General features: G+C 35.9%; 1 protein-coding gene across 3 annotated transcripts in view; it reads left to right on the top strand.

Annotated features, from left to right (window-relative positions):
• Dcc (DCC netrin 1 receptor) overlaps window positions 1-17637 on the top strand; it is a 1097715-nt gene that overhangs the window by 998990 nt on the left and 81088 nt on the right. For all 3 annotated transcript variants that reach the window (XM_046419457.2, XM_058571333.1, XM_058571334.1), the window contains exon 22: window positions 15478-15543. In XM_046419457.2, the coding sequence (XP_046275413.1) occupies window positions 15478-15543 (66 nt within the window). The remainder of the gene's footprint in view (window positions 1-15477; window positions 15544-17637) is intronic.

Here is a 17637-nt window from a genome sequence, read left to right on the forward strand (position 1 = left end):
ACCAGATGCTGCCCTGACTTAAGAGTATTTTCTGTTCCTTCAGCTGAAGTTTGATTTGTATAGAGAAACAGGAGTGGGTTTGCACAAAGGAAAATGGAGGTAAATAAGAGTTATCCTTCAACTCAGAGGCAGATAAGAGTTTGCTATTAATATGATTGGTGGATTGATTGACAAATTAGGATTCCACTATCTTTACACTGAAGATGATTAATAATCTGAGAAAGAACAAAATGAGTTGATGAGCTTCATTTTTCCCTCATGGATTGTTTTTTTAAGGGGGTGAGTTTGGACATACTAGCAACTGGTTATAATCATTATGGTCTATATTTACTGCTTCAGAGTCTACCATCGTTTGTGTCCTGCTTTGAACATCTGTGCTTTGGATATCTCAGCCCAACTGACTTGCAAACATCACTTCTCATAAAGTACCATGTTGTGAAATTAGTGGAAAACATTCTTTTTTAACATGAATACTTCTAAACTCTTGACCAGTCTTAAATCTGGATATTGGCTCTCACTAACAGCAGAAGGCTGCTCACATTAGCAGGATTTTATTCAAAGATCCTATGTTTCAATCTTTTTCTGGGTCCCTGTGACAGGCCTCTATGTAATAGCACATGATTGAGGGTTCACATGTGGAAAAATAGAAATGTTATGTTGCATGGATATGCCTAACCAGGGTTACAATTTCATGCTGAGGCTGAGGTAGGAGGATCATGAGTTCAAAGCCAGCCTCAGCAACTTAGCATGTGGCCCTAAGCAGCTCAGTGAGACTCTGTCTCTAAATAAAATATTTAAAAACAAAGGCTGGGGATGTGGCTCAGTGGTTCAGCCCCACTGGGTTCAATCCCTGGTACCAAAACAAAACAAAAGATTTCTGTTGGTCTAGCTGCTCCTTCTTGCTTCCATTGGAAATATTCTCTTAAGATCAATATGCACTAAATATTTATTAAAATACTATTTATGAACATAATTAATGAGTAATTTTCACTTAGTATATATTTATTCAGATAAATTAAATATCAGTGCTGGCCAAATCCAAATCTGGAATAATTAGCAGTAGCTGTTTCACTATTTCAATTAGAAAATAATTAAAACAGCCTGTCATAACTTTCTTCATTAAAAAAAATGGATTTGGAACATCCAGACAGATAATTCCTATGTTTTGAAATTATATTTAGAAAAAAAATTGATTCATATCTAGAAAAAAATGACAGCAATAACAAAATTTTTAAGTGTCCCTGTCTTAAGTGATTACATGCTCAAATTTCTCAAGAAATAGATTTCCAATTTTTTTCTGGGTAACTTTTCTTTGTTTTTGTTGTCATTTTTATTTACCTGTATTATTATTATTATTATTATTATTATTATTGATAGAGTTTAAATCCAGGGCCTCATAAAGGCCAAGCATGCACTTCCCCTGGAGCTGTACCCCCAGCCCCTGGTTAATGTTGTTTGAAGCTATCAAATATATATTTTGTAAATCAGGATAAATTATTTCCCCATCCATCTGACCACACACCCAGGTTTTACTTAGCTTCTCACATCTGCAGTGAAACCTGATCAGTTTTCAAAAGCAAAAGATCAAGAATCAGCTTTTGCCCTACCTAATATTATTTAGAAAGATGCTCTCACATATTATGGCAGTTGGGTGCCTCTTTCAATCACAGCTGGCCAAGTTGATAGGTTCTAAATTTTATGTCAAACTTGTGGAATTGAGAGGGACTGTTGACATATAATTTATGGTTGTTAGTAACATCTTCAAATTCCCACAAAGAAGGTCTATAAAATTTGAACAGCACAAGCTTGTTATGAACAAAATCAGTCTTCTGAGTTGATGACCAGGTGCTTATGATATAACCCAGATTAAAGATTCATCTAAGAGAGATGAAGATAGTGGCAGCAGATTGTTCGGAATGCTCCCATTCCCAGCAAAAGTCAATCTGTGGAACGTGTTTCATTGTGCTCTCTGTTAGACCCACGTGGTCCCTTCCCTTGGAAAAATGACCCCAATGTTACATTTCCTATAGGAGTTGAATTTCTTCTGAGAGAAAATTCTCTCTGAAAAAATTATTTGACACCTTGAGTCAGAGTTAACCTGAGAGAGATGAATCCTAAACAGAGAAGCAGGAGGTTAAATTTTACTTATGTGATAGAACATAAGAAAGTTTAGACTGTTCTAAAATGTGCCTTGGTAGATTCTTGTCAAAACTATCTCTCTTGGAACCTAAGAAATACTGTGAAGAACATAAATATGAAAATGAAATTCTATTGTATTTTCATCAGTTTTTATTTGGGGAATGTTTTCTTCTTCTGTTTAATAGTAATAATGTAGAAATGGTAGACAACATGGAACTCTTCATCCCTTTGTGTAATTGCATATAAACTAATTATATCTAGCATTTTCTTAGTTTGCTAACCTAGATCTATCCTATAATTCTCCCTTTTTTGCACTCTCCTCTCTTGTTCCTTGTCCTGATCATTTCTGGAGACTCTTCTAGGCACAGTGGCCAATAAATATGATTTTAGTGATGAGCCCTAGAGTTTAACTTTCTGTCTGGTCAGGTGGAAAGGAAATGGCTCAGGCTCTCTTAAGTGGGTGCAGATGGCAGGGCATAGCTGCACTTCCAGCGGTTTTCCTTTGTGCTTTCCATACTCTGATGAAAACTCAATTTGCCTGTACCTGAGTCTGTGTGCATGTTAAGAAGTGTTAACATGAATTCTCTTTATGCTCTTCGCACCAGTCACTATTCAAGGAGTTTATTGGTTGATTCATTGAATCCTCCTATCAGTGCTGAGGGAAATATTATGACCATCTCCATTTGACCAACAAAGGAGCTGAAGCTCAGAGAGTTTAAATGACTTGCCTGTAGAAATACCCAGTGAGCACCAAGGCCTGGTTCAGACCCAGGAAGCCAGGCTGTGAGCCATTTTTAATCACCTAGTGCCTTCATTGTGTATTTATTACAAGTATACACACACATTCCATACCTGTCTGCAAAGTTTCTGTGTGTAAAGTTTTATGTGTTGGTATTTCTCTCCTGTGAACTTTCCTTTCCCCATCTCTGTGAATGTCCTAAAAAAGAAAGCACACAGCTCCCAATTTGGGGTCCTCTTGTTGGTAGGAAGCCACGGCATGGAGTATATGACCTGGCACTTCTTTATCTCAGGAAACATAGGGATGGTGCTAATTTCACTCTTAAGCAGATTGCACTATCCACAGGAATAGGGAGTACTGGGTAGAATGAACAACACAAATCCTTGTTTAATTGGGCTGTCTTTGTTGCTTGCAGAAGGTCTCCTCTCTGTGGCAAACAGTAGCTCTCAAGTGTTTCTTCCTTTTTTTAATTTTTTTAAAATTTGTATTAATTAGTTATTCAGGATAGTATAATGCATTTATGCACTTTGATATATCATACATAGATGGGTTATAATTTCTCATTTTTATGATTGCAGAATCACATTGGCTATGCAGTCATATATATATGACTGTTTCATTCTACTATCCTTCCTACCCCCATATCCACTCTCCTCCCCTCCCTTCACTTCCCACTACCTAATCTAAGGTAAGTCTATTCTTCCCTAGTGCCCCCCACAACCAACACCTTATTGTGAATTAGTACATGCACATTAGAGAAAATATTGGGCCTTGTTTTTTTGGGATTGGCTTATTTCACTTAGCATGATATTCTCCAATTCCATCCATTTACTGGCAAATGCCATAATTTATTCTTCTTTAAAGCTGAGTAATAGTCCATTGACTATATATACCACATTTTCTTCATCAATTCATCTATTGAAGGACACCTAGGTTGATTCCATAGTTTAGCTATTGTGAATGGGCTGCTATAAACATTGATGGGCCGCAGCACTGTAGTATGATGATTTTAAATCTTTGTGTATAAACTGAGGAATGAGATAGCTGGGTCAAATGGTGGTTCTATTCCCAGTTTTCTGAGGAATCTCCATACTGCTTTCCATAAGTGTTTCTTCTTAAATGGACACTAATGCTACTGGATCAGGGCCTTGCCCTTATGATTCATTGAAACCTTAAATGTTTCCATAAAGGTCCTATGTCCAAATATAGTCACTGGGGGCTAGAACATTAATATATGAATTTGAGAGGAAGACACAATCCAGGGTTCAGCACTTATGTTCAAGTGAAAAGTTGTTCTTTCTTTCCTTCATTAATAATCTTCCTCATTTTTCAGACAAAGATACAGAAAGTAAATGTTTTGTCCAAAGTCATACAAAGAGTTGTTGGTGGAGTTGGAATCCACATGTTTCTTATGATCTCCTACTTTATATAGTCTTCCCACTACACATTGGTGCTGTATTTATGTTTTTTAAAAAAAATGGATTTGGAGTTTTTTAACAATTAGATTAAACTTCTCAGAGGTTCTCATGGAAGCCTTTTAGAAAATCCCTTTGTCTGGAGGTTGCAGAGAAGGTTAGTTACAGCTGGAAATGTGACCACTTCTTAGAAGTGATTCCTGGATCAAATTTCTAAGGGACTATTTTTTGTATATGTATATACTGTGTAACTCCCACTCCCAAATATGCCTCCACTTTGAGGTGTTATGTATAATAATTGGTATTTTGGTTGATGTCTGTGATTGCATAGGTATTTATTTTCACACTTGTCCACCATAGCAGTGGAGTAGGTGCTATGGCAATGATGGAGCACCTAGAGACGACAAGAATCTGCAAAATGATGTGTGTCATTACTGAGATGATTTAGAAAGAAAATGCTCATTTTCAGCACTCTCAAGGTTCTTTAATTCTCTCTGGACTGGCAGAGGGGTGACCGGCAACACTGGGCCTGGAGAAGAGGCATCCTTTCCTAGGCCAGTTTATGGATCTAGATGAAGAAGGCACATGTGAACTGCCCTCCCAGCAGAGACCAATGGAGGGCTTGCCAGTCTTCTCCAAATCTTGGTGATGGCTGCAGTGTGTGGCTTTCCCCACCAGCAATCACTGGGTATGTGCTCTTGGAGCACTGGAATAGAGTCAGAGCACTTAAATTCTTGAATAGTTCCACCTCTGTTACCTGCTGTGTGACTGTGAGCATGAGCATTAACAGCATCCTCCCATATAAAATGGTGAATTTAGCCCAAATTATCTTTGGTTTCTTTAGAGATTTAAGAACCCCCAAGTTTTAGGATTAGTATTAGAATTAAAAAAAAAAAAAACAGGTATCACATCTTTACATAATATAGCAACTTGTGTTAATGGCTTTCTCCTATGCATCAATCAGTCTTCTGAGTTAATTCTCATAAAAACCTTACAGATGGAGAGAATGAGACCCAGAGAGGCCAAACCTGCTCAAATGCTCACAGTATGTAACTGGTTAGGCCTAGAGGAATACCCAGGCTACTTCACTTGAGGATCTTAACCACCGTATAATTTCTGGAAATGCAGTCCATTCATTGGATTCTGAAGTTCAACCTGCTGACCTTGTTGTGAAGGACTCTGTCGCTCCTCAATAGGACATTCAGGCCAAGTTCTTAACACTACACCTGTCATTTTACACCTCAGCAATTTTAATCTCATGAACAAACAGCATGTTAATTGTTTCCAATTTCAGGGAAGGAAGGTTTTCCCTGATCTAGTCAAGCTTAGAATTTAGTTAAATGTAATCCAGACTTTGTAGGGTTTGGATTACAACAGTTGGGCTGCTGTTTGAAAAATTGAAACCTTCAAGCACCCTCTGATGGGAATGTTTAATTGAAAATTAGCACCTTTCTACCCAATTATTGTGCATAGTTTGAACTCCATTTATTATTTAATTGCTTGCTACAGCCACTTGAGAAAGCTCTTCTCACCTGTGCTTTCCTCAGGTCCAAAATTTTGCAATTCTAGAAATTATGACTGGTGAAAAAGTAGAGGTGGAAAATGAGTAATGTGCTTTTAATAGAGTGTTAAGTGCTTATCGTGTTCCCTGCAAGCAGTCAAGTGGCTGTTTAAGTCAACCTCTCAGGAGTTTTTATGTTTTAATGGGTAACTTTGAAAGAATGAAAAATAATCAGTACTCATAGGAATGGATGTGATTTTAACCTTCTCAAAGCAGCAAAGTAGACATTTCTGTATACAGATCCTCCAGTAAGATTTCATGAGCAAGTTCCTTTGAGACCACTGATACTGGATGTCATTTCCCTGTTATAGACATTAGCTAAGTACAAGGTCTTCCTAGCTTTATTTTCTGTCTACTTCTATCAGTCCTGGGTTTTGCCTTCTTGATTTTTTTTTTCCAAAACAGATCAGTCCCTGACATTTGCAGAATGAAGTCAGTTACTTGTCATCAGAACCCTGGTTACCTGACCACAAGTTTTCTGTCCTGTTCTCAAAGCTGGTATATCCTTCCACATGTGCCAAAGTTTAATTATGAAAATTCACCAAATCCTCTAGAAAAAGTGCATTTTTCATGACTCTATACTATAACTAGTACCGTGTCTCAGCCTTGAAAAAACTTTCATATCTCAACTGAGTGAAGTTCTCATCTTTTAGACTCCCTTCCCAATGTTTTGTTTTCCAAGAAGCCTTTCTTAGATTTTTGATCTTTTATTCTTCTGTTTGCCCATAATATCCAACTCATTCTTCGCTATTTTTCCCATTTCTTATAGTTTGATATTTATATTCTAGCTTAATAAGCAGATTTTAAATTTTCCAAGGACAGAGGAATGGTTGGATTCCCATTGTCACCTTCTAATCCCTGCCCAGTCTCTTATTTAGAGACTATTATATTATAATTACCCAATAGATGCTTGTTGAGTTGCATCATGACCCAGGTGTTTTAGGAAACAGTCATAGATTTGTGGATTTACTGACTAATAGAAGTACAGGTTGGAGAACGTAAAAGCGATAGCCCCATGTCTCTGGATTTTGTCTATTTTACTAACCTTGGGGGTTAATAAAAAAGGTGTTAAAAGTATGTTTCCATCTGAGAAAACGATATTCATCAATCACCTAATAAAACAAAAGATCAAGAGAAAAACAAGTTTACTGTGATTCAAGAAATGGCAGTCACCCTTGTACATGATTCTGACCTCCTCTGCTCTTTGCTTGACCTCTACTCTTCCTGTTGTTTCTTGGTAGCAAAAAAAATTTATAGACTTGAATTTCGCCAACTGCTTGTAATTCTGAGTTCATAAATGAAAAACACATAAAAACTAATGCCACCAATGAGGTTTGGAATTGTGGATAGGGAGTATGAAAAGAACTAGACTCACTTTTGACAACTTGATAACTATGTACCTAGCACAGGGCTAGATGTGGTAGAACATCAGAAAGAAAGAAAAAAAAAAAAACAGTTCCATGGGTCCCTCTTCAAGAAGCTTGTAATATGGCTAAGAAAAGGGTATTAACATTCCCAGTCCAACATAAAAAAATACAAAAGTTCAAATCGGATGATACGTCCACATATGAATGTCATAGGATTTCAGATGGAAAATCACTATGGGCTAGAGTAGAAACGACTTCAAACCTAATACTGAATTTCAAATACATAAGTAAAACCTGAATCAATACATATAAGTTCCTGGGGAAAGAATAGTTGAACTCTTATTTAGAGAAGTCTTAGGATGGGAAAGTCAGGAAGACTAAAAGGTGAGCAAATAATAAGGATTACAGGATGGGTCCAGAGGAAAACTAGAACAGCACTTTGCAAAATAATATGCAATGACAGAGAGAGAAATTGGTGATGAAGCTTTTCTGATTTCTCTCTGCTCGGAAGTGATACTTCTCAGATATTTTTATCATTTAGCATAGCAAGGATCTACCATGGACGCCGGGCACTGAAGACATGCATGCTACCCTGCACTGAGAGTCTTGTAAACCCTATTTATTCTTGGCCACTGATGCCGATCTTCCCTACTTGAGGATGTGATTATGGGGCAGAGCATGGTCAGGATGACCTGATATAGAAAATAGGTTTGGAGCCTTAGTATTTAGTCACCTTCTAAAAGCTGTCTTAGCCTGTTTTGTCCCCTTCTGTTATGGCTTTTCTGGAGTGACACCTTCACTTTTCCAAATGCTTTGCCTGGTTGCAAACAAAGACTATTTCCTCTCCCCTCCAAAGGCTCTTTTCTACTCTGTGTCCTTTTGTAAGTAGAGACAGCATCTCAAATCACACTTGCCTAAACCTTCACATTGCCAACCAGGATCACCTCTTAGAAATGCTCTAATTTCTCTTCACCCCCACTACAGTCCTTCCCATTAGTAACTAATCCACTGATGGTGAAATCATCATCAGAGCTTGTCAGACTCAACCACTTAAAATGCAATCCTGAGTTTATTAATTTTTGTAAGTCACTGTTTACTCATCTATAAAATGAGGCTGATAACATCTACTTCATAGAATTATTAATATTATTCTCACCCTATTTATGGCAACAGTTTCTTCTAATTTATTTATTCTTCACAGAATAATATTTCTAAATTGCATGTCACTGTTCTACTTAAAATACCTTCAATGGATTTCTGTCCCTTACAAAATAAACTCTAGAGTCTGGAAGAACATATAGGGAGGTTTTTTTTATTATTATTATTTCATGTCTTACTGTCTTTGTAAACTCGTCTACCTCACTTTTCTCTATTTGATAACTTCTAACTCACCCTTTCATTCTTACCTTAAATACTATGTCCACTGAGAAGCTTTCCATCATTTTTTAGGCATAAGTAATCAACTTTTTTAATCATTGAGATACTTAGTTAAAAATTATGTATGTTTCCTAATTTCGGGAAATTACCATGTGGTTATGATTATTAACTTAACCTGTTTCCTTTGCACTCATTTAAAGGCCTCTCTGATACTCATTTTCTGTCCCTAAGGCTTAGAGCAGTAGATCCAGTGGACACGTTTGTTGTGGGAATGGTGGGAGCATAGACATTTGCATGAATGAAGAAACACTGTACTCCAATGGGAACATCACTTGCACGAAGGCATGCAGCCAGCAGGATGCTCACATTCTAGGATCTTCATACTGCAGCTGCAACTTCCAGACACATAGTCACTAGGAGAAGAAAGAGCTATCATGCTTTTCCCCACTGCTCCCTGTGCTGCTCGGAACTTCACTCAGACACAACACATATTGTGTCTGCCTTTGAAGTAATTCACCCAGAAAGGGAAGGCTGCCACAAATCAGTCTGTGGCCTTTGAGAGAGCATGCTCTTGTATAAGCCTCCTTCTTCACTTTTCCACGTTGTATTCTGGTGAAAGAGCTAGCTCTTGGGAAGATACAGTTATTCAGAGAATTGCCCATATTTAGAGAAACATAATGCTTTGTAAATTTAATGAAGTTGTATCTAAAAGTGAACTGAGACCTATATGCTAGCCATTATTTCAGATGCATTAGAGGGTATATGAAGAGACCTGGTGAGAGGAAAGCTTCAGGAGAGCACTAGCAGCCACCATATCATTAGCAATTAAGTCTTTATACTTATTCTGTTAACAATTGAATTGTTAATCAGAGTTCATTCTAAATTTATGTGACTCATAATTACAACAACTAATAAACTTAATGGGTTTTAGATATGTGTCAGTTTATGATATGCATGATTGGGGGCAATTTACCTGGTTTCATCAGCAACCAGCTAAAGAGAGATGGACTAATTAGTTAGAATTATATAAATCAGCACTTTGGAGCTTTGCTTGCTTGGAAACTGTAAGAAGAAAATTAACTACTTTTCTAAAATCAAAAGATATTTTTGATCTGTCTCTGTTCTTTTACCCCCTAATATTGGATTTCTTTTGGTTTTTATCTCCTTGCTTTCATAAGATAGATCTGATTTGCAGGATATTTATGCTAAAACTTCTCATCAACTGATACCCACCCTCATCATGTTCAGGAATCCAGATGGTCTGGCACAGTGCTGCTTTTGCTTTGGAGTTTGTGAAGAAGTTCAGTATTTCTAAACTTTTTTCCTACCCTAGAAGATTCCCCAGGCAAAGTCTTTACCTGTAAGCTACCAAGCACTGCAAGAGAGCACACCTATGCCTGAGACAGTCAAGACCTAGACTCAAGCTAAGATGCTGACCAAGAGCAAAAATGAGGATAAGAGATCTAGTTGTCTGGTCCATGTGTAGAAAGCCTAGATTTTCCATTTGGTCCAGGAATGTCCTGATTAATATCTCAAAACTTAGCATCCTCCTTTACTCTTAAAGTATGGTGATTTTCATATCTATATTGTCAGTCTATTTATGACATTTGTGAGTGAAATTATAACTTAGTTGTTAGTTTCATTTCTAAGGATTCTTTAAGAATGAGTTTGCTTCCTAGCGGGAATCAACTCGGTTCAGATTTTATGTCAAACAGACAGAAACTGAAATTGCAAAAAAACCTGCCCCTTATGGATAAGGAAAATATGCACCATGGCATATTTGGTTTCCTTATGCTATGAATAATTTACCAAATTCATTCCTAGTCTGAAAATTATTGCTCTTAGACTTTCTGCAGGTAGAAAATATAATAAAGGTTTTTAGAAAGGGAAAGCAATAGGATTTGTTGATCACAAAGTCTTAATATATGGGAGGCATGTTAGCTGCCTTACATAGAGAGGAGTGACATTTTCTTTCATTGAGTATTTGAAAAATAATATGTTGGACTTTAGAAAAGATTGAAAAAACTCATTAATTCTCTTCTATGAAAATATATTTGAAATATCCTAGGTGTTGGCTATTCTTCTTGGTTTCTGATGTCCCGATATCTTTGTTCAAAGTCAACAATATTATCAACTGCATGATAAATTGATCTCTTAGACACATTTTCTAGCCCCTGAGAAATAATCTACTTTAAATATATCTTGATATGTTCTTTGTGCTGGACAGTAAAACTGTATTCAGATGGCATTAATAGATAGTCTTTATCCACTGGTGTACAAGACAAAAAATCGATACAATTTCCATTATTATCACCAGAATTATTCTGAGAGAACCAATTCTAAGATGAAAATGATATCTCCATGCTCTGCATCCTTGGAAGGATGTATATTGAACATTTGTTAGATGACTGATCTGTCTGTTTTATTTCAATAATGGGCTATGTGTATTTCTCTAGGGATTGATAGCAGGGATGCCATCTTGCAGGAACCTTTGTTATCCCCATTCAGAGAAGATGGATTAAAGAATAGATTACAGCCACAACATCCAGTTTTCTCTTATGTCCTCTTCCAGTTAACTTTCTGCTCTCTTCTTTTCAATATACACAGAGAAAAATAAGACTCTAGCACTGAAATTCCAAATGAATCAATCCTTGCTAGGAAAATGGAAAATTTTTTATCATGGGACATATTCCTATCTGTGCCACAAGTAAGGATTTAAAATAATTGTTGATGTTGTATGAGTTTTAGAATCACACACACACAAAAAAAAAAAAACAGAATAAAAATATATAAGCAATAACTTACATGACATGTAAGAACAAGATTATAAAGAGTAAATTGTGAAATAGCAATAACTTACAATGCGCACCCCTCTTTACTCTATCGCAAAGTCTCCTGACATTAGTCACTCATCTGACACTGATCACAGCACATATCACTCTGGTCAGCACCAAGGGATTCAACAATGGACACACTTCCTAAAGGAGGTTGAGTTACTTCTGTCTTTTGTTCCCTCAGTCCAGAGAGCAAGTGGCGGGGAAGTCAAGGAGACATTAACTTTTGTGTAAGGAAGCACCTAGATCATGGTGAAAAGGAAACTCCTCAGAAAATATATTTTTAAAATAAAACATAAAAAATAACTCCTGAAATGACTTTGTAGTTTATATAGTATTTTCAAGATTAAATAAGGGAGAGGAGCATGAATTTCTGGATAAGACCTACCTAAGAAGGACCCTAAATAAAATATATTTAACTGTCTTTTAACTATTTTAAATAATTCACAATCAGCCACAAGCTTTCTTTTTGTAAAATCCACCATAAGCCCTTTACTTTTGTCTAATTTTTCTTTATGAAACAACCAATTCCTGGATTCAAAGCCTAAGATAACTGTAGAAAATATTTGCTTTAATTATCAAAATGTCCTTGCAAAAGTGGTCTTTCTTTCTTTCTTTTTATAAAACTATCTAGATGAAAGTTAAGAGATATATGAATTGATTACTCTTCATCAGCTTATTTCTTTCTCCCATACTCAATTTCTACTAAGAAAATATGAGCTTTTACTAGTATATTATATAGAATTACATATTTTTATCATTGTGCTCATATAAAATGATACTAATTATACAAAAAAGAAAAAATAAGGTACCATTTTTAATTCTTTGAGCCATGTTGAGCTTTATTTGGGAGGAAAAAACCTGTATACACTGAACTCTATTACATCATGTGCAAAACAAAAAAAATAAGTTTTATTTAGATTTGAATTAAATTAAATATTTGGAATTTTAATTTTTAAAAAAATGTTGAATATTTAGTATATTATCAAAATGATAAGAGGTCTTAAAATAAATATAGAAACTATAATGTAATGGAATTTAACATCATACCTTATTTTTATTTACAAGTAGTTTTAATGCTACTAGATAAATGAAAAACAGTTCAACCAAATCTAATAATGATCTTAAAGTAATAGATGGATTAAGTTATTCTTAATTCCTTAAAGTCAGACTAAATTAAAAATATTAACAATTGGCTAATATTCAGTATGGATTGCCCTATTTAGGCATTGGATACAATAAACCAACTCTGGTAGGATTTATAACTAATACATCTTTTAATAATTCCTCTTCCCTGAGGATCTAGGACTATGCCTTTCATGTAGTAGGCATTTAATAAATGTTGAATGAATTATTACCAGTTTAATGCTCTTTTAATAAAATTTAGACCTCTGGGACAGGGCAGTAGTTTGTATCTTTGCATTAATTGACTTTCACTCCAACCATCTTCCAAATGCTAATTACTCCTCTCTTTTGCTAAATCAGTGCTTATGAAATTAACCAAGTTAGCAAATATGATACCATAGTAATAAATCCTTAAAAAAAAACCTTGGCCTGCCAGGCAGTATCACCAGTATCGTTTCCTCTTTCATTTCCAACATCTCCATATTTATAACATTTTGGTACCTGCCTTGCAACAGTGGGAGAAGACTTTCTGAAGGAAGCCTTCTTGGAATTTAAATGACATATTTGAGGGAATGGGAACTTGGCACGTAAAATTAAAATTTGATTCTTGTGTCTTTAGATCAAGAGATTCCAGGCTCATCAATATCCCAGAAAGGGTTTTGTGTTCTCTCAGTTGAACTAGTATAGGAAATCTAAATTACCATAAATCCAATCTTTCTCATTGATGATATCATGATTCCTTAAAGTACTTTCTTTTGGTCTGTTGTTAACTTTTCTTTTGTGGTACCAATCTAATTATAGCCAACAAAAACTTTACTTGTGTCAACACACTAGATCCTTTGGGTAGAATGCCTGCATTTTAAGCTACTCTCTTAATTAGAATAATTTCCAGTGTTCCTTAATCTTACCCAGGACTCTGACCTCTGTGACATCAGATTTATTTTCCTCCTTATTGAAATTTTCAATGTAATCAATAGCCTGGCTACATCTAAGGAGTGCTATACCCATAGAATTTAATGTCTAAGTAATATATGTATGTGCTTGTGGGCTTGCTTCTGCATCCTCCCACAAACTAGTAGGGAGAGTTGGAAACTTCATTAAAAAGACATTTGTCAGTAGGCTAGAGAAGGACAATCCTCCACAGGCTATCTACCTAATTTCCAGCCAATACAGGATTACTCCCAATAGGAATCATTTATTGCCTATACTAGCCTAAGTGATGAGGTTGTTAGCATCTCTTTTGGCTGACTGCTTTGCAATCTAGCTGATTTGAGTTGCTACAAAAGTCATCTTAATATTCATACAGAACTTCTGTCTCACTTCATTTCTTCCAACATTGATCTCACAGTGTCCTGTGGGCAAAGCTTTTCTTCTGCTCATTGAAACTTCAAATGCATCAGAATCAAATAAGCAAGGCATTTGGAAAAGGGTTAGTCTTGTCCACATTTTAGTCTTACCACCAAAATTTTCACAGTTTCTGCTCATTTTATTGTCCTTTTCCCAGCCACACCTCTTGCACACACACGCATGTGCATACGCACGCGCGTGGGCACACACACACACACACACACACACACCCTAACTTCCACTTCCTGGTCCACTCAGTCATTGACCCAGAAGATGTTAAATGTGCCATTTTCTTCTGAAGATATAATGTGATGAGATTAATTTCTTTCATTGCTTGTTGGAAGCTTGCTGTCCATTTTAACTTCAGCCCTAATTCAATATCAAAAGAATTTTAAAAATTGTAAATGTGTAGTCAGTGAACAGAATACTAAGTTGTTTCTTCACAACCCTTTTGCAAATAAAATGATGAGATCTTAGGAAAGCTTTAGTAAGAGGAATGTTTGGTGTTCAAAAGAATGTCACAAGACCAGAGCTTGAAAGCCATAAGGGGGAAGTAATCTGAAATCCATAAATGTGAGAAAACAACCCATGTTATTGCTGCTGACTGCCTGAATGGACTTCCTGTTTATCACCCACTGATTATAACTGCTCTCAGAAACAACATTTTGAAGCAAATAAAATGGAGAGTTAGCTATGTTCTGCTATGATTTGCACATAGATTCAACTCTCATGTTTTTCTGTAAGAGGTCCACTTAGATAGTCTACAACTCAAAATCTAATCAAATAATGACAGATGCACACATGCATCAGTAGAAAGGGTCTGCTTGTGGCAAAACAACATTAATTAAGTTTGGGATGGCAGTATAATTATTTGTGGTTTATTTCTGACTCAGTTCTCTTAAATATTACTTTCACAACAGTTAAACACCACCTAGAAGGCACGGTTTCCAATACTGCAGCACTGGAAGAGCCTTCTTCCTTTTGTGGTATATTTGTAAGAAATATTCAGATGGTGTGGGTTGAGAACTTCCCCAACTCTACTTCTAATCTATTACCTCACACACAGGCACTTTGTTTGGCACACACAGCCACAACAAAAAATATATTCAAAGCAAAGTTATGAGATGAATTTTATGGTCCACTGGTAGAATAGTTACAAACTTATCATAAACTCATATCTGAAGGGTGCCAGTAAAGTTTGAACCTAGGAACCGTGACCTGCCTAATTTCTGTTCTGAAAAGTTGGGGAGCACACCATTTAGACTAATATCACTACTTGCCACTTTCATAAAAATATGGGGAGAAGAGCAAGGAAAGAGGATGGGGATCACTTACCTGAGAGGATTTGAATTTATTTGGTTTAAGGGATTCTATTTTCATGGAAGGCTTTTCTCACATATGAAAAATAACATTTTCTCACAGGTATAGCTATATTAATATTGTCAGACTTTCTTGGAGGTAGGAAAAATAATCTCATTCAATTATTGTGTAATTTTAAATATTTATTTTTGTTTTATTTTTACTTTCATGGGGTATATCCACTAATATTCTAATGTACTTTTCTAATAAACAGGTCGTCATGGAGATGGAAGTTACTGGCCAGTTGATACCAATTTGATTGACAGAAGCACTCTCAATGGTAAGAATATAAATTAGGTTCTATAGAATTAGTTATGCTAATTAAATGGTTAATGCTAGAGGGTCTGAAGAAAAATATCTATTGAAAAGTACCAAGAACCCCAGACTTAGGATTTCTGTGGCATAGTAGAAACCTGAAGTTATATTAGCAAACCTATTAACTCTCTACCAGGAGATGATGCCAATAGGAGGTGACAAGTGCATTAAAAAAATAGAGAAGTTCAAGCATAAAGCATTCTATAAATGATACAGGACTGCAAAATACCTAGATTTTAATGTGTTAAGTAAAGTATTGTAAATGTTTACAAAAATGAATTTGTTAGAGAAGAAGATAACTAAGTTTGATTAAACTGAAATCAACTAGAATTCATAAATTGAAGTTACAGAGTCCTTTCACATATAGATTACATTTACTCCTTAAGTCCTTGAGCATTTTATTGTTAATTTTCTTCTGTTTTTTTAAATTAGACATTTGTTTTGCCCACTCTGCGAAGCTTGCCCGTATAGCTGTTGGCTTTTAGTATAAACAAATGGAGGCAGGACCCAGAACTTCAAGGGAAGGAGACAATTGATATGCGCTGCATTCCAGGGCCCTATCCTAAGTTGTTTAAAACACAATCTCTGGAAGGATAAATAAATACTAGCCAACTTCCCAGTGGAGAGATAGATAGATAAGTAGGTAGGTAGGTAGGTAGGTAGGTAGATAGATAGATCATTTATTTAAAATATATTGCTGTTGCATTGTTTGAATTACTAAAAATAAAATCAGATATTCATAATGTCAAAGACTTGTGTAGCTGCCACCAAATGAAGATACTAAATATTTAACAGACAATTGAAATCTCTTGTATGTCTCTGCATTACCTCATGCTTCTTTTCCATTATCATTCCTCACTCTGATATAAACACTTTCCCAAATTTGAAGCTTACTACATTTTTATAAGTATCCCTAAACAGTGTATTATTTTATGTTTGTAAATGTGTAGAAATACCATCAGATCAAATACTATCATACAAGTATCCTCCTGCACCTTGCTTTGATCTTTAGCTTTCTGAGATTTTTCCATGTGTTTGAAAACCACTCTTACTCATAATTTATCTTTGTGGCTGTACAGTATTCTATTTTAGGAAACAATACAATTCTTTATTTAACCATTTTAGCAGGATTTCATGAAAAATTTGATTACTGAGCAGATAACCTTCCGTTAGGGTGGTCTTCTGTTAAAAAATCCAGATGGGAAGTCAATATTGTGATGTAAAAGTTGTTTGCTGAGTGTGATATCAGAATAAGGGGGTGAGTTCAGTAACTATTTTCTATCATAGACTATGATAATCTAATGCATCCATTTCCCCAAAGAGACCAGATGCTACTTGAGCAAAGTTTCAGTGCCTCCTTCCTCTGGCTAGTGACAGACTCAGGAATATATTTTCACTTGCTGACTCCTCTTTTCAAGTTGTCTGCCATATCTTCCTCTACTACTAATGCCTTTTACCTGAGCATAAACATTTTCTTGCATTCAAATTTTATCTTAGTTCACTTCTGTTGCTATAACAAAACACTTTGGATTAGATACTTTATTTAAAAAAATAGGAATTTATTGTTCATGGTTCTGAAGGCTAAAAAGTACAAAGTCAAAGTGCAAGCAAGCTGAGAATCTGATGAAGGCTCATTCTCTGCTTCACAGATGGTGACTTCTACCTATGTTCTTCCCTTGTGGAAGGAGCAATGAAACTCTCCCAGGTCTCTCTTCTAAGGGCACTAATGCCATTCATAAAGGCTCTGCCCATATGATCTAGTTATCTCCCAAATGCCCTCCCACCATTCATAAAGGCTCTGCTCATATGATCTAGTTATCTCCCAAATGCCCTCCCACTAAATGTCCCCATAAAGAGGTTTGATTTCAATATAGGACTCGGGGTCTGAGGATGGTCACAAACATTCCGACCATAGCAATTTTCCTGAATATACATTCCAGTCTAGCCTCTCTAATGTTATATTCAGTTTGTTCTGTCTAGGATGTTTTCAGCTTCTTATTGTTCACTGGTCCTCCTTCCTCATCTAAGTAACACTCTTTACAGCTAATCCCTGGCTCTG

This window comes from Marmota monax, unplaced genomic scaffold, assembly GCF_021218885.2.
Source record: "Marmota monax isolate L192 unplaced genomic scaffold, Marmota_monax_Labrador192_F-V1.1 WCK01_AAM20220418_F8-fsc00088, whole genome shotgun sequence".
NCBI lineage: Eukaryota > Metazoa > Chordata > Mammalia > Rodentia > Sciuridae > Marmota > Marmota monax.